The sequence below is a fragment of the Crinia signifera genome, chromosome 7 (assembly GCF_055691185.1).
Source record: "Crinia signifera chromosome 7, ASM5569118v1, whole genome shotgun sequence".
In the NCBI taxonomy this organism is placed as follows: domain Eukaryota; kingdom Metazoa; phylum Chordata; class Amphibia; order Anura; family Myobatrachidae; genus Crinia; species Crinia signifera.
In genome coordinates, this window is record NC_139223.1 from 194388646 (window position 1) to 194413548 (window position 24903).

At 45.5% G+C, this 24903-nt stretch overlaps 1 protein-coding gene across 4 annotated transcripts in view; it reads right to left on the bottom strand.

Moving 5' to 3' along the window:
* Positions 1-24903, bottom strand: part of RAPGEF4 (Rap guanine nucleotide exchange factor 4) — a 256769-nt gene that overhangs the window by 41354 nt on the left and 190512 nt on the right. For all 4 annotated transcript variants that reach the window (XM_083154794.1, XM_083154793.1, XM_083154792.1 and 1 more), the window contains 4 exons: positions 15312-15462; positions 11144-11232; positions 7737-7767; positions 6451-6529 (listed from right to left, as the gene is read on the bottom strand). In XM_083154794.1, the coding sequence (XP_083010920.1) occupies positions 6451-6529; positions 7737-7767; positions 11144-11232; positions 15312-15462 (350 nt within the window). The remainder of the gene's footprint in view (positions 1-6450; positions 6530-7736; positions 7768-11143; positions 11233-15311; positions 15463-24903) is intronic.

Here is a 24903-nt window from a genome sequence, read left to right on the forward strand (position 1 = left end):
TACGTTACAGGCTGGCCTACTTTTCTGCTCCTGCTTGCAGCGCACCCTCCTCTGTAATCCGGTCACGAACAGACATTCCTGGGATGGTGGCTGGCAAATGTCACCTGATGATGCTCCGCAGCACCATTAACATAAGCGGCTGCAGGCAGACTGTGCACTGTTCTATGTCAGACATACATGGAGCAGTCTGATGGCACAAAAATGTCATGTGAACACGGCTGATGGCCCATGTGAATGGGTCTGATGGTGCAAAAGGGGCATGTGGGGGAGGCTGATGGCATATAAGAGGCATGTGATTGGTCTGATGGTGCAAAAAGGGGATGTGGTGGAATCTGATGGCATAAAAGAGGCATGTGGAGGGGACTGGTGGCATATAAGAGGCATGTGGAGGGGACTGGTGGCATATAAGAGGCATGTGGAGGGGACTGGTGGCATATAAGAGGCATGTGGAGGGTCAGATGGCATATAAGAGGCATGTGGAGGGGACTGATGGCATATAAGAGGCATGTGGAGGGGACTGATGGCATATAAGAGGCATATAGAGGGGTCTGATGGCATATAAGAGGCATTTGGAGGGGACTGTGGCATACTGTATAAGAGGCATGTGGAGGGGTCTGATGGCATATAAGAGGCATGTGGAGGGGTCTGATGGCATATAAGAGGCATGTGGAGGGGACTGATAGCATATAAGAGGCATGTGGAGGGGTCTGATGGCATATAAGAGGCATGTGGAGGGGACTGTGGCATACTGTATAAGAGGCATGTGGAGGGGACTGTTGGCATATAAGAGGCATGTGGAGGGGACTGATGGCATATAAGAGGCATGTGGAGGGGACTGTGGCATACTGTATAAGAGGCATGTGGAGGGGACTGTTGGCATATAAGAGGCATGTGGAGGGGACTGTGACATACTGTATAAGAGGCATGTGGAGGGGACTGTGACATACTGTATAAGAGGCATGAGGAGACGTCTGATCCCATTTAAGAATCAAGTGGAGAGGTCTAATTGCATATAAGAGGAGGCAGTGGCGTAACTATGGAGGGTGCAGGGGATGCAACTGCTATGGGGCCCGGGCCTTGGGGGGGCCCGTGGCCCTGCATGCAATCCCCTGCACCCTTTTATTGTATTTAAGTAATGCTGCGTGCATAGGCAGTGTCGGAGGCTCTTTCCTGTACCCTCTTCCCTTCCCTGTCATTGGCAGTGTACATGGCTTCTCCCTCCCTATCCCCCTCCCATCTCTATTGCTGCCGGGGCTCGACGTCACTATCTAGTGACCAGCCCCAGCGTGAATCACGCAGCACCTTTGATGCTGTCTGCACCGTCCGGTTGTTCCAGACTCCCTCCCGGTCCCCCTCCCCTCTCTATCACTGCCGGGGCTCGTGCACCGTCCGGCTGTTCCAGCCTCCCTCCCCGTCCTCCTCCCCTCTATTGCTGCCAGGGCTCGTGCACCGTTCGGCTGTTCCAGCCTTCCTCCCTGTCCCCCACCCCTCTCTATTGCGGCCGGGCTGGACGTCACGATATAGTGATCAGCCCCGGCGTGAATCACGCAGAACCCGCCCTGTTCGGAAGTATGGGAGCTGCCTGCAGATGCTGAAGAGAGAGGATGATTGGCAGACTAAGGGCAGTATTCAATGAGAAAAATTCTCCGACTTTTATGGCGAGTTTGTGCTTTTCTCGCGTTGGACGGAGACGTTTGCTCTCAAAAAGCGAGCAACCCAATTCAACGTGCACTTCTCGCCTTCTTTCTAAGTGATTTTCGCCGTGTCTCTCCGTGTAGCAATTCTCCATCTTTTCATGGAGAAGTGGAATGTGAACTTTTACAATAAAAGGTTTTTTGTTTTAATTTTGGTGTAAAAAAATCAGGAATTTTAATCTGTGAAAGGGCATGCTATTTTTATTCATGTGCTTTTAGCACGTGAATATATATTTAATTAAAAAAAAATACACAGAGCAGCCAGCAGGGGGCCGGGAGCCGAGCCGCTCATTAGATATTCATATATTTACTGCACCCGATCATTACATATGCACGATCGGGTGCAGTGAATACCCGGCCCCCTGTTGGCTCTCTCGGGGGGCAGCCTGTGCTGCCTGGCTCCCGGGGAACCCACCTCCCCCCCACATACGATCTGGGGCAGGCAGGGAGACTTCCATCTCCCTGCCTGCCACCGTCCTCAGGCTCCCTGCGGCGTCACCTCATACACCGGATTGGCTGATACTCGCCGCGAGGGGCTGGCGAGTATCAGTCACATTGAATAGTGTATAAAGTGCCGTGACGGAGAATCTCCAAACATGGAGAGTCTCCGCAAAAACACGGCGAGTGCATGGCGAGCGAAAAAAACCGCTCACCATGCACGGAGAATAATCACATTGAATACTGCCCTCAGAGCTGGCACAGTCTGCAGCAGCTGAAGCCCAGTGCCGACAAGGGGGACCCTGCTGGAGGTATACCGCAGCACTTATGCTTCAGAGTGTGGGGAGGTGCTTTCTCTCTCCCCGTTTCTTCTTGAAAAACCCTCACACTATTGCTTCCCTTTTTTCTCTCCCTCCCTGACATTCTCTCCAACTCTTGCTCACACCCCTCCTTTCTCCAACTCCTACCTCTCTGACACCCTCTTTCTCTGTCACTTCTCTCTCTCCCTAACCACCCTCTGTCTCCCCTCTTTGACTGGGGTGAGGGGGCCCTTTTCAACATTTTGCTATGGGGCCCCGAAGGTGATAGTTACGCCTCTGAGAGGAGGGGTCTGATGGGCTTCATAAGGTTCACCCAATCCTGGGAAATCTATTTTCCTATGTTTACCACTAGCTGACAGTGCAACATTGGGTCCTGACAAAAAATATTGGGGACTTAAGAGGATGAGAGTGAAGAGGGGGGGGGGGGGGATGACAGTGAATGTATGTGGAGCAGATAACATATAAAATGGTATGTGACTGAAAAGGTCCAGTGGGCAGGGATGCAGAACGTGGCCACATGATGTGCCACGCTCTATACAGGGGTAAGCCGGTGGCTGCACGGAGGGACATTTGCCCCTTTCACCAGTTGCTGTACCGACTGGACAGCGGGGGAAAGGGATGTGAGGGTAGGTACTGTGTGCACCCAAGAGGAAATATCTTCTCATAAGTGCCGGCTACTGTGGGCACCTACTGTATGTAATTTACTGTGGGCCCCATCAATTTTTCGCAGATGTACAAAAGGCTGCACTGCAGGTGGGGCAGATGTAACTTGTGCAGAGAGAGTAAGATTTGGGTGAGTCGAATTGTTTCTGTGCATGGTAAATACTGGCTGCTTTATTCTTACACTGCAATTTACACACCCCACCCAAATCTCTCTCTGCACATGTTACATCTGCCCCACCTGCAGTCTGAAATAGGCCCAAAGCCCACCTTAGCAACAAACCATGAGCCCACGAACAAGCACAGCACAGACTTAATTAATTAGTCCACCCCACCCCCCCATTCCAGTTCCACTGGTATATAATGGGCATGAACTGGTTTTTAGGGCATATAAAGGGGCATGTGGGAACCTGAAATCTGAGAAATAGAATGGTTGCAGCCCTTCTGCAGGTTTAGTTATGCCCCTGGATATGCCCTCCAGTCACAACCGTCTCAAGGAATCTGAAAATTAAAAGGCGGTAAGTGGTAACCCTAGTAACCAGCAAGGGAGGGTGCATCGTATTTGACCTTTACATGGTGGCCTACAGCTCGTGTATTTGGAAGGAGGTGACTTTTTTTTGGAAAAGTTCTGTTGGAGAAAATCTCCTTTAGTCTTACAGCTTTCAATCTCTACAATTGGACTATTTTAAACATTTAGAAATGGCAAAATGGTGACACCAAGTACATCATAGTTGTCTACCCTCCTGCATTCTGCAGGAGACTCCCTGAAATAGCAGCAATCTCCCTCTCTCCCTCATTAGTCTAGCAATCTCCCTCGTGTCACCTAGCCCACATTACTCTGTTACATTTTTTGGGGGGAAAAAAGGAATGAGAGACAGATACATTTACATTAAATCATCAGCGCCATTTCCCAGCACTTTACCAAGTATAGTGGCTCTTCATTTCTGCTTTGGGGCTCATCTACATTTGTATATAAGTAATTTTACAAGATTCCTCTCAGATGTAGCAGAACACACCCACAATTCTGTGTGTCACATTCACAGTCTCTTTTCACAATCTCTCCATATATGGAACTAGAAACGCTCTTTGGGAGAAGCATGACACGCCCCCTCAATGGGGTGCTGCGCAAAATTCTATTTCCAACTATAATCTCCCTGAAACCAGGTTTCAAAAGTAGGCAAGTATGAAGTACATGCTATTAGCCATAAACAAAATATATTGCAGGTTATCATTTCTTATTTCAATATAGCACTATTCTCACTATACAGTAGATACTGTAGTACTTCTTCAGCAGCTGCATTTCCCAGCATGCTTCACTGCCTGGAAGTTTCTCCTTTTTGGCTTAGAACAATGGAATACTTTATGGTGTTTCTGTTTTGTGGGCATTCTGAGTAATTCTTATGTCGAGCTAAGGAGAGAGGCTCTGACCCTTTACAACAGGACCACCTGTTAGGAAAGAAAACCCATTTACTGGTAAACTGACCCAGAACAAGCGGAAACTCTGCTCTAAAAACTCTTTACGGCCACTTGTTACAGCCATTTAACCAGCCAATTTTCTTCCTTGTTTCTTTACCTCTTTGACCTTGGCAATGGTAATTGATCATAACATTTGTCCCCCCTGCTAAAACAAGCCGATGGGAAATGAAATCCGACATAGCGAAAGCAGTCACACTTCACCTTCAGCTCGGCTAGACTCTGACAACTGATATAAAGAACAATATAAAACGATAACAACAACAGCAGCAGCATAAACCAAACACAGCAAAACTCTAACAGCAGTGGAACTCTCATCATCAGTGTCATACTAGCTATGCAAATATTATAAAGATGAAATCTGATAACCTAGGATCAGATTAATAGTAGTACCAATTAACCCAGGGTTATAAAAAAAATATATAACAATTGTTAGCAAGGCTGCCATTTTTGCAGATGGAAAAAACCATACTGCATTGCAAGTGGGGCAGATGTAACGTGCAGAGAGTTAGATTTGGGGGATCTATTTTGTTTCTTTGCAGGATAAATTCTGGCTGCTTTATTCTTAGGGGGGGTACACACCAGAACGATTAGGGCTCAATTCCATCAATCTGGATCCAATTCCGACCGATTGGATGCAGATTGTGTGTAGATTGGGCATGTTTAGGTCCAATTCTGATCCGATTCCAATCCGATGCGCGTCCCCGCTGTCGTTTGGTCGTTTTACAGATCCTACCTGCTGCAGTGAGGATCAGTAAAAGAGCCATTCAACTGGATACAGACTCAGATCGGATTGGGATCAGATTGGATGCAGATCGTTAGCAGATTGTGTGGCTCCAACAGATCGTGCGAGCATCACACAATCTGCTAACGATCTACTAACAATCAGGATCGTTCTGGTGTGTACCAGGCCTTACACTGCAATTTAGATTTCACCTCACTAAAATCTACCTCTATCTGCACATTACATCTGCCCCACCTGCAGTGCAGCATGGTTTTGAACATCTGCGAAAATTGCAGCGTTGCTAACAAGATTGAATCAGGCCCAATATATGTAAAGTACAATAGTCCTGATTCCGGTCCGGTTGTTACTGCGCCCTGATGTGCTAAGTACCGATGTTTGCATTACATCTGCCCCACCTGCAGTGCAGCATGGTTTTGTTCATCTGCGAAAATTGCAGTGTTGCTAACTAGACTGAATTAGGCCCAATATATGTAAAGTACAATAGTCCTGATTCCGGTCCGGTTGTTACTGCGTCCTGATGTGCTAAGTACCGATGTTCGCTACTCATCCTGCATATGCGCCCATATGGGTCCTGCAGCACAGGACACATTCCAGTATCAGACCAAGAGTCTGATGCTGTTTGTGGGGGGGAGGGGGGGGGGGCTACAGTGCAGTTCAAAATTCGAATAGGGGAGTCACAGCAACTGCCACCAACTGTCATTCCAAACTGACACTGGCAGTTGCTGTGATTCACCTTGAATTTGAATTTTGGACTGTGCTGCAGCCCCTCCCCTGGAGGCACCACTGGCCAAGACCATCCTGGAGCATGTCTCAACGTGTATCTGTGATCCCATATGCAGTAATGACGGCTCCACATTCTCACTTCGTGCCACCATGCTGCCTGACGACAGGACTACTCAGCGGACTGATAACTGACTGATCTGAGAATGACACTACATCTTTGTACACAGCTACTGTGACTATAAAAGCCAGCTGTGGGCATCTAAATACAAATCCAGGTGCACAATTGTTGTTGTGTACACCTTCATAGCTGTGGTGGCATTAGCAACAACTCTGTACCAAGCCCATAGTTGTGCCAAACAAGACACACAGGTCCTGAAGCCTATGTATAACAACCTACTTTCATCCGTGCTTCGTATCGGCTGCCGCTTCTGTAACCGCTCATCCCCGGTGCTGAACTGCCGCAAAAGAACTTTGTGCTGTTTAAAAGAAAGATAGACTGTCAAACAATTATATGTAATGCATTTGCTATAGGTACAGCAATAATCATCTCAACATTAACCAGGCAATGTAATCATGAAGGCTCATACGTACTGGGCAATACTTTGAATGATATCGCTCATTTTGTCCCTTCTGAGCGATATCATTCTAAATATCTCCCAATATGAATGCTCCAAATGAGGAACGATACTGACAATATACAAGTCGTGTTACACATAATGCGTGAGCTGTGTGTGACTCGGTAACGCTAAGCGTATTTGTGTGTGGCAATAAAAAGGGTAAAAGGAAGCACAAGCAGCTTTTGACATTTAAAATGATACAGTATATAGGATAGGATATAGGGATATTGAGGCTGTAGGAGCTGCGCACATAAATGCGATATCTCCAATCCTTGCACGCACATAACTTTCCCCTGCAGCAAGGGTGGGGGGTGTGGGCAACATTACAGGGCCTCTACTACCGACTTTTACCCCGGCTGTAGGGGGTGGCGAGGCTCAGTTGCTGTACCTCCGCACATGGCTTTCCCCGGCTGCATGGAAGAGGAAGGGGGGGGGGGGGTGCGCCCGGCACTGGCGGCCTCTGCCAGCAGCAATGAGTGGGGGGTGAGACCCACGTGCAGGGCCTCCGCACATTACTGGCCCAGGCTGCAGGGATGGGGGGATGAGGTGCACACGGCACCGCCGGCCTGTGCCATTGACTGCCAGCAGGAAGGAGGGGAAGGTGTGGGGAGAGGAAAACGTGCAGGGCCTATGCACATTACTTCCCCTAGCTGCAGGGATAGAGTGGGTGCCGGCACCGTGGCTAGAGACATTGCATTCTGGGGATGCAAAGAGGGGTGGAGTGCGGATCGCACCACTGGGCCACTAACAGTGACAGGGAGGAAGGGGTCAGCGGTGGGACTCCAGAGAGACATTACTTTTTCTGGCTGCAGGGGGTACGGGAGGTGGGGCTCTGGACATGGCTTTAAGGCTGCAGTGTCCAGGGTGAGGGAGGTGGGAGTGACCTAGTATAGGAGATTTAGCCAGATTTGTGTGTACAACGCGGAATTGACTGTGTAACTCCGCCCAGCGTTATACACACACATGATTGACAGATCTGGCTAAATATATAAGAGATATGAAACATTATCAATGCAGTTGAGTTATAATACAAAACAAAAATGAAATGTTATCCTGCTTTACTCACTTTCTTTTGTTGTCCTTTTCCATCTTCAGAGCTAGAAAATAAAAACAGCAGATTGGACGCAACACAGACTGTATACAGCGCTCACATGACATGATATATTATATTGTATACAATGCATGATATATTATATGCAGTAATTACTACAGTACTAAACAGTTACTGCAACCTTAGTCCAGTCCTGGATTAATGGCTACAGAGCCCCAGCGCTGAAATTGATGGACTAAAGCTCCGTACACACTGGGCATTCTGCAGCATGGCCCTTATTAACAATCTGCGCCATCGTCTATGCATGCGCAGAAGTCAGAGAGGGTCATTAACAACCCGCGGGAGCGCGCATCGGTCGTCAGTTGCAGCATGCAAACTGGGTGATAAAATGAGCGATATTGCCCAGAAAGGCTAAAATTAGCGATATTGGTCATTTTATCACCCAGTATGTACAGGGCTAGATTGTGAGAAGTGGAGTGGGCGGTAGCATATTTATAATGGTTTCCGGGGGCCCGCGCGCACACTGCACCCATTTCTTAATGCTCACCCTCTGGAGTCCTGTGACAAAGGCAGCAATGCTGCCATAATCACCCCAAAAATGGCCGCCACGCCATCATTTCCGGAGGTCTACGCATGCGCGATAGAGTCTGAGTGCTCTAGTGCTCAGACTCTATTGTGCTTGGCGGCCAGGAAGCTGCTCCCTAGAGAGAGGAGGGGGACAATACATTACACACACATACAGTTAGAGCCATGGTGGGGATAGAACCCATGACCTCAGCACTGTGAGGCAGTAATGTAACCATTACACCATCCGTACTGCCCGTATATATATAACACATGGTGGGGATAGAACCCATGACCTCAGCGCTGTGAGGCAGTAATGCTAACCATTACACCATCCGTACTGCCCCGTATATATAACACATGGTGGGGATAGAACCCATGACCTCAGCACTGTGTGGCAGTAATGCTAACCACTACACCATCCATGTAGTACACAATGTAATGGTAACAACTTCCACTACATCTCGCAAAGAGTCCTACCTGTAGCTCAACCATGAGGCACAGTCTGAAATAATGATTAATGTTTTGTGTATATAGCTTGTCCAATGGCAAGACCTGTCATGGGCAACAGGTGGCTAGGGGTCATCTGTAATGATTGTCCATAACTGCTCTAAACAATTCAACAACCTGATTCTAGTGCCCACTACAATTTCCGCTCAGGTGCCATTAAAAAGAAAATAATAAAAAGCGGCGCCAGGGCACGACACTTGCAAAAATGATGTTAGGAGGTGGAGTCAGCCACAGAAGCGATATCGACGGCTTCCAATGAACTGATTCAAACTGGAAGGGGAGGAGAGGTGCCCCCTTGGGAGTAGGAGCCCTGCGGCAAATGACTCCATTGCCTCCCAGAGTTTTATACGGACAGCCCATAATTTAAGTCAGTGGTAAATTTACTAAACCTTTTAAAATGAAAAGAGGTGATTTTGATCATAGCAACCAATCAGATTTTGTCTGTTATTTTCTAGGATGCAATAGTGAAATGACCAAATCTCATTTGTTGCTATTGACAACATCACGGCTTTTCATTTGTAGAAGCTGCCCCTCGGAATCCTCACGGAAATCCCAGAGCCCATGCTCATCCCGTTTGCTGCTGGCCTGCGTTTCCTTACAAAGGTTAATTCTATTAGAGAAGCTATACAATTTTCCTCTTTACGCTACGCTTGGTTCTTTAACTTAGCAACATCAATGCGCTATGCGGGGAGAACTCAAAGTGTAAATTAATGGCAGACTTTGAAATGTTAAGAAACGATATTGAATTCATTACATAATGAGTCCTTTATTTTCTGCAAATGTGAACTAGTGAAAAGCACTTGAAATATTTTGTCGCTATTACTTCAATAAAGTAATTGTAGAAATCAGTAAGAACAATATTCATCTGAGATCTTATGCAGTTCCATGCTGGGGAAATCTGCGGCGGCGTTCAGTTCGGCCAACATTCGAAGACAGCAACCAGAGGACCACTGAAGACTTTCGGGAAGTAATTTTGATTGCTCATTTGTGTCCAAATGACATCATTAGCATAACCAAATAGGACCGCGTACTTGAAGTGTCTACTCTTGGAAAGCTACGTTTGTTTGCCACGGGAGACCAGAAAGCACATTTAGCAAAGTGTTCCTTATGATCTTAGCAGGCAGTTTGATTCCATTTAATTATGTGGATTTGCAGTTGCGTTTCTTATGAAAGATATGATAGCCCTATGACATTCTAACTTTTATGAATAAACTAAATAAGCCTCTTTGTTATACTTCCCTTCGGGGTCAGCTATTATGCGGAGTATGCTTAAGAAAGCTCTAGGATACCAATCAACAGCAAGCCATGCCAGAGACTAGGAATAACCTTTCTGCTTGAGATGTTATTGGGGCGCTTTGCACTATAATAGGGTAACTATATAGAATGTGTGTGGGGGGGTTGTGCTCATCATGATTTAATTAAGGAGAAATCATTATAATTTGGTATGAAAAACACATCATTTTGATTAGCTTTATTTTGCACTAGCGGCATAAAATAATAGGAACTTGATTTTAGTATCTTGCAGTTATTACTGTTTTACTATTTATTTTAAAAGCCCTTCGCAACAGTGACACCCGAAGGCTGTAAGGCGGTATCACACGCGTTCAAATAAAATCTGATATGTAACAATATACAGTATCACTATGTAGTACATACATACATACATACATACTATGGGCCTAATACAGTGCCGATTGCTAAGCAGCGGTCCTTTGCTGCTTAGTGAGAGGCTTAACGCCGCCGCCCCCCCCCCCCCCCCCAGCCAGCCGCCTAATCCTCTCAGCATGCGATTGGGTATACATGGACACATCCCCTCCCATGTCACCGACCATCAAATGATTTCTCTCTCCTTCGGAGATAAAAGTTAGTGTGAACTGGCTTTTATTTCCGCCGGAGTCCGCCAAAGAGGGTGTGGACGCTGATGTCATGTGACCTCAGCCACTGGCCCCCTGCCAGGCATCGGCCCGTCTGCATTGCCAGGGGAATGGCCACCATTTTCATGGGGACTCCAATGGTTTCCACCCCTGGCCTTCCCTCCCCCCCAACGAACAGCCCGACAAGTGTGTAACTCGCCGAAGCCGTTCGGTGCCGGGGTTCCACATGCGCAGGAATGCATATACGCATACCACGACCTGGCTGGGGTTGAATTCTGATCGCTATGAGTACATGCCTAGCTAACAATTCATTGACTATATATATATATATATATATATATATATATATATATATATATATATATAGGTCTTTCTTGTTGCCTTGTCCATTTTCCTATTGGAGTTTTCTGCAAAATCTCCAGTAAAGGCCAAAGGTTTCCCTTTAGGCAGATATAAAAGGAATATTCTGCTTACATTTGTTTGACTACTCTCTCCAGCTCGGGAAGCTGATCCTTCAGTGCCGCAATCGTCCTTGTGTCATCTGATACCGAGACATAAAACTCCTATAGAAACAGGAGGGCATTAATGTGTGTACACAAAGGATCTTGTACATAACAGATGACTCGCATAATACTGTATGAAATGCTCAAGGGTACTGTTCATTCAATTCAATCTCTATTTATACGCTCCCAATATCCATCTAAACCAAATGCGAAGATCTTGATAAATACACTATTCGGAAAACTATAGGTTTAAAATGATGACTCCAATGTCTCTTCTTAAAATGAAACAAAAAGTTACACTACTTCTGAATATACTGCTTACATATCCCTAGCACAGTACACAGCATACTGTATAATCAAGGCTTTATTCTGATTACAAAATATATATATAAGCATTGTATATGGGAACAAATAAGAACCCTAGCTAAAGAAATAAATTATACTAGAAAAGGGATCTCTCTGTCAACTGTTCTGCCTAAAGCCCTACTCCCCTCCCCCAGGTTGGTATCACCCCACCACCTCCCCTCGCACTCCTCTATTGTTCCCAACAGCTAGGCAGGTCTTCCATCCCCCACTTGAACCCCATTATTCATTTATTTATGTATTAATGTGTTCAGTATTGATATTTATGTATTAAGGTGAGTGAGTGGATAGTGCTGAGCGGTCTGTTTTTAATTTACTGAACCAATGTGGTCACAGGTCACTGCACCCTGACCTTGGAATGGTGAATGCATTGGAATCCTGAATGTGTATATTTGGGTTCATTTTAAACATACTTGCCTATCTGACCCTGGTAATGTATGATTGCCAGCACCTGTGGGGAGCTAGGTAATTGATAAGAAAGGTGTCACCACAGGTGATGGCAATCCTACATTACCAGGGAAGTCCAGGAACAGAGCATTGTCTCCCGCATGGAGAGGGTCAGGTAGGCAAGTATGATTTTAAATAGATCTGTCTGTAAGTACAACATACTCTCCTACTGTTTTCTGTAGAGGACAGTGGCGTAACAATAGCCCCGCAGACCCCGCGGTGGCGGGGAGGCGCTTAGAAAGTGTGGGCGCTGGGGGGGTCTGCGGGGCTATTTTAACCCACTGTTGCCTGCCGCATCTGTCTGCGCCGGGACGGGACTGCAGAGAGATGCGGCAGCAGCAGGTCCCGTCCCGGCACAGACAGATGCAGCAGACAGATGCGTCCTGGATCTCCTGGCTCCGAGTCCTGCTAATGAAAAGTGACACACAAAAAATGGGTGCCCCCATATAGCAGACAGTTTTTGAGGATGCTAGAGGAGGCGGCGGCCTCCTCTAGCATCCTAAAAAACGGTCTGCTGTATGGGGGCAGCCATTTTTTGTGTGCCACTTTTCATTAGCAGCAGGACCGCAGATGTGGAAGAGGTAAGGCGTGCGGGGGGTGGGGGGTAACTCTACTTGGGAGGGGTTGCGCTGCCAACATTTTTGGCAGGGGGGAGAAAAATTTATAGTTACGGCACTGGTAGAGGAGATGCTCATCTGCACTTCGGGGGTCAGGGACAGAGCTGGATGGCATCGAGGCCGCTAAAATTATGTGAAATTATGCAATTTGGATCATTTTAGCATCACCACCACCCCAAAGAGTCGCCATTACAGTTATTTCACAGGCAGAGGAGGGAAATGTGGAGGGGGGTGGGAGTGGAAGGGGGGTCATGTGCTAAGCTTGCCCTCCTTTCTGTTGTTGGGGGCTGGGAGATTAAGCAAGTATGCTTTAAAAACCAAACGTTAATTGGCAGGCAAGCTTTAAACCAGTAGAATTTTTCAGTTTGATTATGATGCAACAGCAGTTGCCTGGGTGATAGAGGAGGAGTTGCAATGAAATGGGGACTCTTGATGTTGGGCTGTAAACTTGAATGCATTGGTCAATCCACATACCAAAACCCATTTACAGTATGTATTACGTGGAGTAAATATCTAGAGTTATTTGTCCAATCTTTCTGGTGGAAACAAAAACCTGGAAATGTAATTGAGCAAATGACAATCAACCATTTGCTCCCAAATACTGGAAAACAGACCAATGGTCATTCAGACAAATAATTTTAATCTTTTTTATTTAACAAATGTATCAGAACAGTCATTTTTTCTATTTTCTCCAGAATTTGAAGACTGTCATTTGCCACCACACATTACCAGATTTTTGTTCCCATCAGACAGATTGGACAGATAATCCATAGGTGTAAATCTCTCTCTCTCTCTCTCTCTCTCTCTCTCTATATATATATATATATTGAAATTTGTTTCCTGTTTTCCATCAATAAAGTCCCACTTGCCTTAAAATCCTGTCTGTACACTTTATATGTAGAGTGAAGTGTAGTGACAACAACGTGTAATCAGACTGATTATGTAAATCAGGGATAATTGCAGACGTAAGATGAATCTTTATGTAGTAACTGAACAAAAAGTTATCAATACGTTGTTATTGGTCACATGAGCGGACTGTGATCTGCAGAGGATCTGTGCTCCCACTAACACTGACAGCCTGCCTGATGACGAGTGTCGTTCTACAGGGGTGTAAAGTAAATCTGTAATTGGTTAATAGGATACAAGCCAGTAACGAGGGTTGGAAGCAAGTGCTATATAAAATGATTGCTCTCTTTCTCTAATAGAAGCCATGCACGCTGTAATTGCAGGTTACCTGTGCATCTCATGGAGACAGGCCTGTAAAATCCATGTTCTGTGTAAAAATCATGCCTCTAAATGACTTGCCCACTTATCACCGTCATTATGTATATTTTTAGGTGGAAGCTATTGTAACGTCTCTTTAGAAAATTGCAATATATTGACATTTATAAAAGCTTATAATGCAGTGTGGGAGAAGAAATACAGAATCTCTCTGGATTGGCATTAGCACAGGGGCACCATACCCATACACCCGCGCTGCTGTCAGCCTTTCTCTGCTTTGTAATGTGTTTCTAAGATATCTAATGGATTTGATAGATTACTGGGCAGTGACAACACTTGTGCTGTAGCTTATTCCATCAGTTGTTAATAAACGGAAACTCCTTAGCGATGATGTACCAAAATGCTGCTGCTGCACCAACTGCTATAATCTAATGAACTCAATCAGACGCTAAGGGGGAAATGTAATAGGATGAGAGATTCAGAAAGTGAGAGATTTGGTAAGAAATTTCCAGTTTTTTTTAAAGCAGCAATCATTTACACTGCAAAATCAGTTTGATTTAGCAGTGTAAATGATTGCCGCTTTAAAAAAACTGGAGATTTCTTACCAAATCTCTCACTTTCTGAATCTCTCATCCTATTACATTTCACCCCTAGGTGTCATTTTTCCATGGCAGTCGGCAAAATGAAAGCAAATGTCTTATTGGTTGCTAAGCATCACAGCACTTGTGTACACTTTTATTGCCTGTTTATATTAATTTCTGCACCCAAAAACCCAACGCTTCGGTCATACTTAAAACTAGTCTATTCAGCCAATTTGGTTGTATGCCAAGAAATTGGTCTGACATTGTAAACAGTCCTATCCTCAAAATGATTGATCTATATGATCAAAACTGTGCCCAAATGATTAGTAGTGGGTTCGGAGCGTCTTAATGAATAAGGACACTGGGCAGCTGACAAGGGCTCTACCATTATAGGGTCCTCTAAGCAGGAATGGGTGGTGGTCAAACAATTATAGCAATGGGGGGGGGGAGCAGGTACTGTTTCCCTGGGCCCAAGTCCTTCTCCCCCAATGCATGGAGTGAGTGAGAAATAACTGACACTGCAGCAGCCTCTCTCTCCAGCTCAGCACATGCTGCTCAGTGCTGTGTGCAGAGGGCGGGAGAAAGGCGACAGCCTGTCTCTTTTTCCATGCGTATGCAATTTAAAAAAAAAGTTTAAGGAGGAGGTCTGGCCATCCCTCCTCAAATTGGCCAGGACACCTTATTTTACCAGGGATCGGCTGAACTGTTGCCACCCCTGGAGCAATTCGCCAATCAGAAAAAGATAGAGATAGAATTTGCTTTTGCAAGTGAACCAGATGTTGGATAATACAGTATTAGAAATATTTGCATTACAGCACTGTTGGCCCTTGTGAAATATTACAGTGCTGAAATAAGCCACCGGGCAACAAACAGGCTCAATAAATGATCCCATAATAAAGCTACAACTCACCTCTAGAAAAGCCATCGCAACCTCATCTTCCCGTAACAAGTCGTTGTAAAGGATGGCCCAAAGCTGCACCAATCGGATCACTCTACGTTTATTGTTGATGGCATAGTCCATTTTCTCCTGCTCTGTCCCTTGGGACGGCTGAGCATGGTAAGTGCAGAGATGTTAAGGAAGGACCTCAATATCCATATGATGGTACACAAAGGATTATCTACTAGCACTACAGCACCGTCAGACATCTGCGTTCATTCAGCCTCATTTCCTATACGCAACATTTGCTCTACAATGCAGTAACCAATCAGACACTTCCATCCACTTCCATCCACTTCTAAATTACAATACACAGATAATGCTATTTGCTGGCTTCTTGTCCTATTCGCAAGCTGGGTAATAATCAATAGATTGCGCATACCTATAGCTCGTAGTACACATGTGAGAGGCCATCCTGCGGTAAAATACTGCTTCTTTTTTTATTGGCCATGAGCAAGTTGATTGACAGAAAGCCGGAGTGTGGGGGTGGTAACTGCCCATTTTCTGGGAGTGTCAGGGAAACCGCCGGTGTATCCATGCATTTTAAAGTAAGTCGTGTGACGTCAGCTCCAGCCCTGATCAGCCTGATTCTATCACAGCCGCTGAGTAAGTCCTGGGCTACACACAGACTGCACACACTGGGGAATCATTACATGGTGAGGGGCGTGGCCAGGTGTGTGAGGGGAAGTCATGTGATGTCAGCTCCGCCCCCGATCAGCCTGATTCTATCACAGCCGCTGAGTAAGTCCTGGGCTACACACACACTGCACACACTGGGGAATCATTACATGGTGAGCGGCTGTTATCTGGGAGTGTCAGGTAATACGCAGGCGTGGCCAGGTGTGTGAGGGGAAGTCATGTGACGTCAGCTCCAGCCCCGATCTGCCTGTTACTATCACACCCGCAGAGTAAGTCCTGGGCTGCACACAGACTGCACACACTGGGAACATCATTTCAATTATCTATCACATGTAATCATTTAAAGGGGCAAAAATAAGCAATATAAAAACAAGCATGTTTGTACAGAATGAGATATTATGGCCCAGACAAATCTTGCTGTGTAGTAAATTTATCCCAAAGTTTTATTTTCTGCCTCCAATAAAATTAACCTTGGTGTGATTGTGTGTGCGTGTACATGTGGTAGGGAACATAGATTGTAAGCTCCGTTGGAGCAGGCACTTATATGAATGGTCAAATATTCTCTGTAAAGTGCAGAGGAATACGTATGCGCTGTATAAGTAACTTATAAATAATAATAATTAAAGGAGAATGTGAAAATGACTTTTTTGTTGAGAAGAGGAATATTATTTTTCAGTGAATTTTTCAATTCTGTTTCTATTTGTATTGAGTTAAAAAGCGCTTGACTGCCATCTTGTGGTGAGCCAATATATACTTTTAAAAATTCTTTCACTAGAGTGTGTTGATGTGTGAAATCCTCGCAGTGCGTCTGGTTATAGCATCAGGGTTGGACTGGCCCACAGGTCAGATGAAACCCTTAGTGGCCCCCACCACCCGGGCCCCCTACCTTCTCTTGGGGCTATGGTATATTTTGTACAGTGTATTGTTGTTATTAATCCATTATTATTATTATTAATACATATATACACATTGATATTGCACTCTCTAACGGTTAGTGGTACTTGAAAGTTAGAGCTCAAGCCTTATTTTGATGAAACTTAAGATATTAGCTTGACAAAACTGTACGTGATTAGGAAAAGCAACTCCTTTCCAAGGCCCCACCCACAATACTTTTGTGCAGGATTTTGCTTTTCTGTCATTTTGTAACATCATTTCCAAAGAAGGTTTCCTGCTTAACTATCAAGAAGAAAATATTGCACAATTGTTAGTAATTCTTCCATTCATGGCAGTCATTATTATTTTACAATGGGAACACACAAAACAGACAGGAAATGATAGTAACATGCGGCCTAATGATGCAATAAACATGCTGATGACTATTACCACCGCAGACCAGTTGGAGTGACATTATTCACTTTGTTCATTGTGTCTCAGCGTTTGAGGCACAGAAGGGGAGCTTGTGCAAAAACCATGTGCAGAGGGCCCCACCCCCATCATGGTGCTGGCCAGGGCCACCATAATATACAGGCACACGAGGCAGCTGCCTAAAGGCCCACAATTCCAAGGGCCTTTGAGCAAAGGCAGGTGGTGGTCATGCAATCAGATCGGCCAGGCAGCATTCACTACCTGCCTTTCGGACTGCAGCCAGACAGTGAATGGCTGTCAACATTCTGAGTGGTGGTTGGCTGGAGCTATCCACCAATCAGAGTGCTGACAGCTTTCACTTTGGAGAGATAGGACAGGGCAAGCTATGATATTTTTAATTGATTCCCATAGTGCATGGGTGGGGAACCTTTAAGGCAGGGGTGGGGAACCTTTTTTGTGCCAAGGGCCGTTTGTATGAGAAAAAAATCCTTCGGGGGCCATATGTAAAAATGTATCTTACAAGTTGTCCTGCTGCAGCCGTCCCTTGACCCGGGGCTGCCGCTGAATAGGACTGACAGTCTCCGGCGGCTGCTGCTGAGTAGGTCTGACAGTCTCCGGCGGCTGCCGCTGAATAGGACTGACAGTCTCCGGCGGCTGCCGCTGAATAGGACTGACAGTCTCCGGCGGCTGCTGCTGAATAGGACTGACAGTCTCCGGCGGCTGCCGCTGAATAGGACTGACAGTCTCCGGCGGCTGCCGCTGAATAGGACTGACAGTCTCCGGCTGCTGCCGCTATATAGGACTGACAGTCTCCGGCTGCTGCCGCTGAATAGGACTGACAGTCTCCGGCGGCTGCCGCTGAATAGGTCTGACAGTCTCCGGCGGCTGCTGCTGAATAGGACTGACAGTCTCCGGCTGCTGCCGCTATATAGGACTGACAGTCTCCGGCGGCTGCCGCTATATAGGACTGACAGTCTCCGGCTGCTGCCGCTATATAGGTCTGACAGTCTCCGGCGGCTGCCGCTGAATAGGACTGACAGTCTCCGGCTGCTGCCGCTATATAGGACTGACAGTCTCCGGCTGCTGCCGCTGAATAGGACTGACAGTCTCCGGCGGCTGCCGCTGAATAGGTCTGACAGTCTCCGGCGGCTGCCACTGAATAGGACTGACAGTCTCCGGCTGCTGCCGCTGAATAGGACTGACAGTCTCCGGCTGCTGCCACTATATAGGACTGACAGTCTCCGGCTGCTGCCGCTGAATAGGACTGACAGTCTCCGGCGGCTGCCGCAGAATAGGACTGACAGTCTCCGGCTGCTGCCGCTGAATAGGACTGACAGTCTCCGGCGGCTGCCGCTGAATAGGACTGACAGTCTCCGGCGGCTGCCGCTGAATAGGACTGACAGTCTCCGGCTGCTGCCGCTATATAGGACTGACAGTCTCCGGCGGCTGCCGCTATATAGGTCTGACAGTCTCCGGCTGCTGTTGATTAAGAGGAATCTCGCGAGAATTCCCCTGTACTTGACTCCTGGCAAAGCCGCCGGGCGGGTTGGCGGCCCACTCAGACAGGCTACGGGGACCGCATATGGCCCCCGGGCCTGAGGTTCCCCACCCCTGTCCAGTGCAATGCTTTACCAATGGCAGACAATGTTGTAATGGGTCATGACAGCCCGGCTGCAGACAGCAACGATTTATGTTAAACATCCATTTGCAGTCAGTGCGTACAAACACACGCTGCATTCGCCAGGTGGGGTTTGGTGGACTCGCAGCCTTGCAAATCAACCAGAATAACCCCCAATGTTGGAAAGTAAGTGCGGTTATTAGCAGGGATGGTGGGATTTGGCATGTGAACGTGCATCAACCCCAGATTTCTACATTTGTGATATAAAATAGCCTAGGACCAAGTCCTGAGTGTACAACCCTGCTCCCGACCAGCGTCATACAGCTGAGACCTGGGAATGTGCCGGCTTGCTAGACCAGGATAATTCCCAGGACACATGTCCGAGAGCGGCATAAATGACACCAATTCTCCCTTATTCTGATCACATCTGTCATATATAAGACAAAACACTAATTCTTCCTAATCCTCTGCAGAGGTCACACAGATCCCCATCATTGTGCATATATTATATTTCACTTTGTGTTTTCCCTAATTAGGATATTAGTATGCTGCCATTTCCCAGACAGCTGTAGAGAGGTGGCGTCGGTGTTATGACATTAAACCTTACTACAGAATCAGATAACAGCTTTAACAGGCTGTTATAAAATACAGGACGACGTAGTAAAAAATGTATAATGTGGGGGAAATGTATCAATCCAGAAAGAGAGAGAGATACAGTAGTTGCCCTTTTGTCTATTCAGGTTCAGCGTTACCATTAGGCATACCTCTGTGGCTGTCTCTAGGGCACCAATGGTGAGGAGACTAGGGATGGCCATCGTTGCCTTTGCCATCGATGGTTGCCATCGATGGCAAAAGTGCATCTGGCCATCAATAGTGTATAACTATTCAATGGATGACCATCGATGTTTTTGCATATCAATGGTCATCCATTTTCTGTGATTGAGTGGCCTGTGGGCCAATCAAAATGCGGGGGCGGGGCTTCACGGGTGTCGGGGGCAGAGCTATGCTCCGTGTCCCGGCACTTTAGGTAAACAGCAAAAATGAAACTATTCGTTTAAGCTTTACATCGATGGCGGGAAACCATCTGGTTCTCCCCCATCGATGGCAAAACTATTCGACATCGGCCATAGACCATCGATGATTTCTATTCATCGATGGTCGATGGCCATCCCTAGAGGAGACACCTAAAACTCTGAAGTAGTGACATGTCATTCATCGAATGTTTTGGATACCCCCATGGTGCCCCCAGACACAAACTTGATGTGACATGTGAAGCTGTACCCTGCTTCTCTTCATGTCAGTGTCATGAGGGGACTGTGGTGCTGGGATATGATGTCACAGTCAGGAGACACACATCACATCCACATGGGGAGAAAAACACAGAAATGCAGCAAATTAAAACTGGGGTGGCTAAACCGGTCCTCAATATCTACCAACAGTACATGTGTTCCAGACAACCTGTGCATATGTAGAATGTGTCAGTTAGCAATGAATGCAGCACGTTTGAAAATGTGGACAGTAGGTAATGGCTAAAGGTGGCCATACACAAGCAGATTTATCTTCAGATCTGGCTGGTTGGAACAAAAACATGGTTATGGATGAGAGCAAATGACAATTGACCAATTGCTTGGAAATGCTGGAAAACTGACAAACTGTCACTCATCCATAACCATGTTTTTGTTCCAACCAGCCAGATCTGAAGATAAATCTTACTAGTGTATGGGCACCTTTAGACCTGGGCATAAGCTAGGTTGTCTGGAAAATGTGGACTGCTGGTAGATCTTGAGAACCGGTTTGCCCCCCCCCCCCCCCCCCCCCCCCTGTCCTAAGACATCCAAGTTAATGTACTGCACTTCCTATGTTGGGCCAGATAAGAGTAGATCGATCCCTTCTGCATTGAAACGTCTCAACTACAGGCATTAGAAATGTGGAGATTGATGTATTGAGCAGTGAAATAGTAGAGGAGTGGACAGTGGAGAAGATACCTGTAGCAAGCTATCAATTCTGAGGTAGTATCTATAAAGTACATTGTAAAAATAATAGGTGGAATCTGATTGATTGCTGTGGGCAACAACTCCAATGGTCTACTTCTCCATATGAGTATATCAGCTTTTTCACCTTGAAAAAGCTGATATACTCAGCGAAACGTGTCGGTGGGCCTGCGTACCCCTTTCTGGCACCTAAGAAATTCTGTTACCTACATCTTGGCGGCCTCCTGCACAGCAAAAACCTGCATTGGCGACTTCATTGGCAAACTAACAACACATCTAATCTTGGTAACGGACACTACCTATTGGGAAGCTCCACAAGGTTCTTGAAATTCCTCCAGCGGCTGTTTGATCTACAAACAATCAACATCTCCGCAAACTAGTGAGGACCACGGACCCAAGCCCGGAAATAATCCCAAACCTAAGTGGTGAGACTTTATATTTGCCAAAACAAACTGCCCAAAATTGCCTTTATTTGCACATTTTAAAGGAGGACTGACCATCCCACACCAAACCTCATAGTGACCAGAAGAGGGTATCAATTATCTTTTTATTATCTGTGTTTTTTTATTATATGTTTTAATATTGTGTTATTGATTAATGAATTAGTAACAGGCAATCCCATGTATGTGTTAATTATATATGTTGCGCTGCCTTTTTTCTATTGTTTTGTTACGTATCTTCTAGTGCAGTGTTTTTCAAACACTGTGCCATGGCACACCAGTGTGCCTTGAGCTGTTCTTAAGTGTGCCCCCCAGATCTAGAGATGCCCAAACCAGTTTACAGCCACCACCGGTTCAACTGTTATTTATTGGTCTCTTCTTTTCATGTAAAGGGCCAATGTATTTTATTTTTGTTACCTGTGGGGACGAGTGTGATTGTTTTTATATGGGGGCCAATAGGTTTGGCTTTTTTTCCTGTGGGTCCAATGTGTTTTGCCATGTGGTGATCTCTTGGTGTGCCTTGGCAATTTTAAAATCTTATTAAAGTGTGCCGCAAGGTAAAAAGGTTGAAAATCCCTGTTCTAGTGGCTAACAAAAACCACTTACTGGCAGCTGCTTAGTTTACACCAATTGAAAGCACCTCACACCAGCGCCCGGTTCAATTATTTACTTTGGTAAATTTACGTTTTGCATGGATATTCTTAAAACCTGGACTGTTGGGGTACCTTAAGGACCACATTTGGGAATCACTGTATTAAAGTCTTAACTCCAGAGAAATCCTTTCCAGAGATGAGACAAAACAGTAACACAGATGCAGCCAAATGAATGAGACTTTGATCCTGATTCGTACACAGAGTTCTACCCTCAGCCGAATGTTTCCCATAGACTGTACTGTAAACCGTGACATCTTTAGCTTCTGAAAATCTGACTGTGGAGAAAACAATACACTTTAGCAAAATAATGCCTCTCCTTCTATCGAAATAAACGGCAACATTCAATTATATTTAATTTTACACAACCTGTTTTTACAAATCACATTGGATAATGTCATCTCTTTTAAATAATATTATTGTCGTTTATTAAAACTACTAATTGCTGTATTAAATGAAAGTATCTGCACCTCCGATAAACACAATAACACGCTGTAACGCTGTCAATACAGCCAGTGTTTAAAATTTGAATTGCAAGTTTAATGTTCCCCTTAGTCGTGTTCTGTTCAGTCTCGCCAGCCATATAATTATTTTATATATTTTTACCTAGCTATTATCCAACTCACCACAGGTACCTGTAATTTTTGCCATTTTCTTATTTTACATTTGCTTCAAATCCGACTAATGATAGCTTTCCGAGCAGAGATTAAGGTTTAGAAAAATAAGGGAAAAAAGCAAAATATACTCAGATTGTAATTTGCGCTCATTAGGCGTGATTACATTGAGAGATATACTGCTTTTGAATGTAATGTTTAACACAATGGTTACAGTAGATTATAAAGGTTTTTATATTCTGAATTCCTCAGTATCTTTCATTAGTGCAGTTTAGAATGCACACTTATTTTCTTAAACAATATACCTAAGGACCTGTCATTGTCATCAAGAATCATATCAGACCATTCTATGCTCCCCCCCACACACACATATAAAGAGTAAGTGGGTTAGAATTAAAAGTTGCAAAAGTTTGCGAGGCTGAGGTAAACGTGATGGAAATTTCGCCCTCTCTCTCTCTCTCTCTCTCTCTCTCTCTTTCTCTCTCTCTCTCTCTCTATATATATATATATATATATATACACAAAAAATCAGCCTTCCACCCACAGCCTGAACGGGTGAAGCCTGGGGGGGCCCCTTTATTGGGGGCCCCTCTCCACCAGGTACCCCATCCAGGGCTGACCAGCCACGGTAGTCATGTTCGGCTGGAGGACCTTGTATAAAATATGCCCCCCCGCTGTGGCTGTTAGAGCTCGGTGCTGGTTGCAAAATACGGGGGGGACCCCCAGTCTTTTTGTCCTCTGTATTTTTCAAATCAGGACTGATCCAATAACCCGGTGCTGTTTTTTTAAATATGGGAGATCACCACAATTTTTCCCCCGTACTGATGATGGTTCTGTCAAAGTCGCCAGGTTGGACCTGGTCTATTTATTTTGGGATTTTTGGTCATGGTTGGGGTGCGATTTGAAAGATTGAACCCTATTACATTTTCAATTTTTTTCTATGAAAAAACATCTGGATGCGATTTTGAATGTGCGATTTTTATCGACAGGTCAAAACATGCGAATTTTACCACAATTCGCACATTACTACATGTGCGTTTTGTTTGGAAAACCTGTGATTTCGTCCGGGTTTTTTTGCCTAAAAAAAAACCCAGCATATTACCAAAAATAGCATTTTACTACATTTGGTCTACAGTTTGCATGCGCTGGTGCAAGACGCCACACGAGTCTCCTTCTGTTATAAGGCGCCCTTGGGTAGAATTTGCTAGATTTCCATTTCCACCCCTGTCATGTAGACATTATATTATTTGATACCCTCTAGAAAGTCATAAAAGTTAGTACAACACATTCAGAAACTGCCACTGAAAAGTAACAATTATATCCACAAATAATTTCATAAGAAACACAAGATGCAAAAATAGTAATTTCCAGACACCACAATTATATTGTCAGCGCTGCAGATACGAGCTGGATGGGCATATTCTGTGTATTCGCACAGCTAAATACAGTGATGTGGAACTAGGCAGGTTTGACAATGATATTTATATTGCAGGACAGTTGGCCAGAAACGCCTTAAACAAACATTTAAAAAAAGAAAACAAATATCTGTAGACTGATGTGTCCTGTATTTAAATGCCCACATAACAATATAATTTGCTGTTGTCCCTTTCGGAGAGTGCACTTTCTCCGCTAATAGACAAGATCAAACTTCCTAATGATTATTGCAGTTGATAGTTTGTGGAGCCAAGAAAAGAAGGACTTCGCCCCCTGAGCGTGGCTGACCTCATGACATGCTACAGCACTAACACAGAGATCTTTCCCAGAGGGCAAGAAATATCATATGATAAAAAGTACACTATATAATGTACAGTAGTCAATGCTCATATAGAACTTTGGTACTTGTGTATTATCACGGCGCCCATCGCATCGCACACCAAAAGGCATGCGATGGTATGCGATGCGATATCGCGCGATATTGTACAATGGCATACAATTTTAAAATTGTATGTCATTGTATATGGCATACAATGCCATACAATGCCATACAATACAATGCGATAAAAAATTGTATAAGCACCCTAATGGGTGCTTACAATGTTAAATGCACCCCCACGCCACCCCCCCACTATAAACGTGAACCCGAAGCGTGGCGAGCGCAGCGAGCCCGCGAGGGGTGGCGGTACGCGTCCTCCGACCTTTTCATACCCCCACTATCCACGTCGGCGTGGAGCTGAGAATAGAAAGTGTGGCGAGCGCAGCGAGCCACCGAGCCTGAAGGGGACGCGGATACCTGTGCGAGGGGACGCGGATACCTGTGAAGCCCGCGAGGGTATGCCGATACCTGTGAAGGTATCCGCGTCCCATCTCG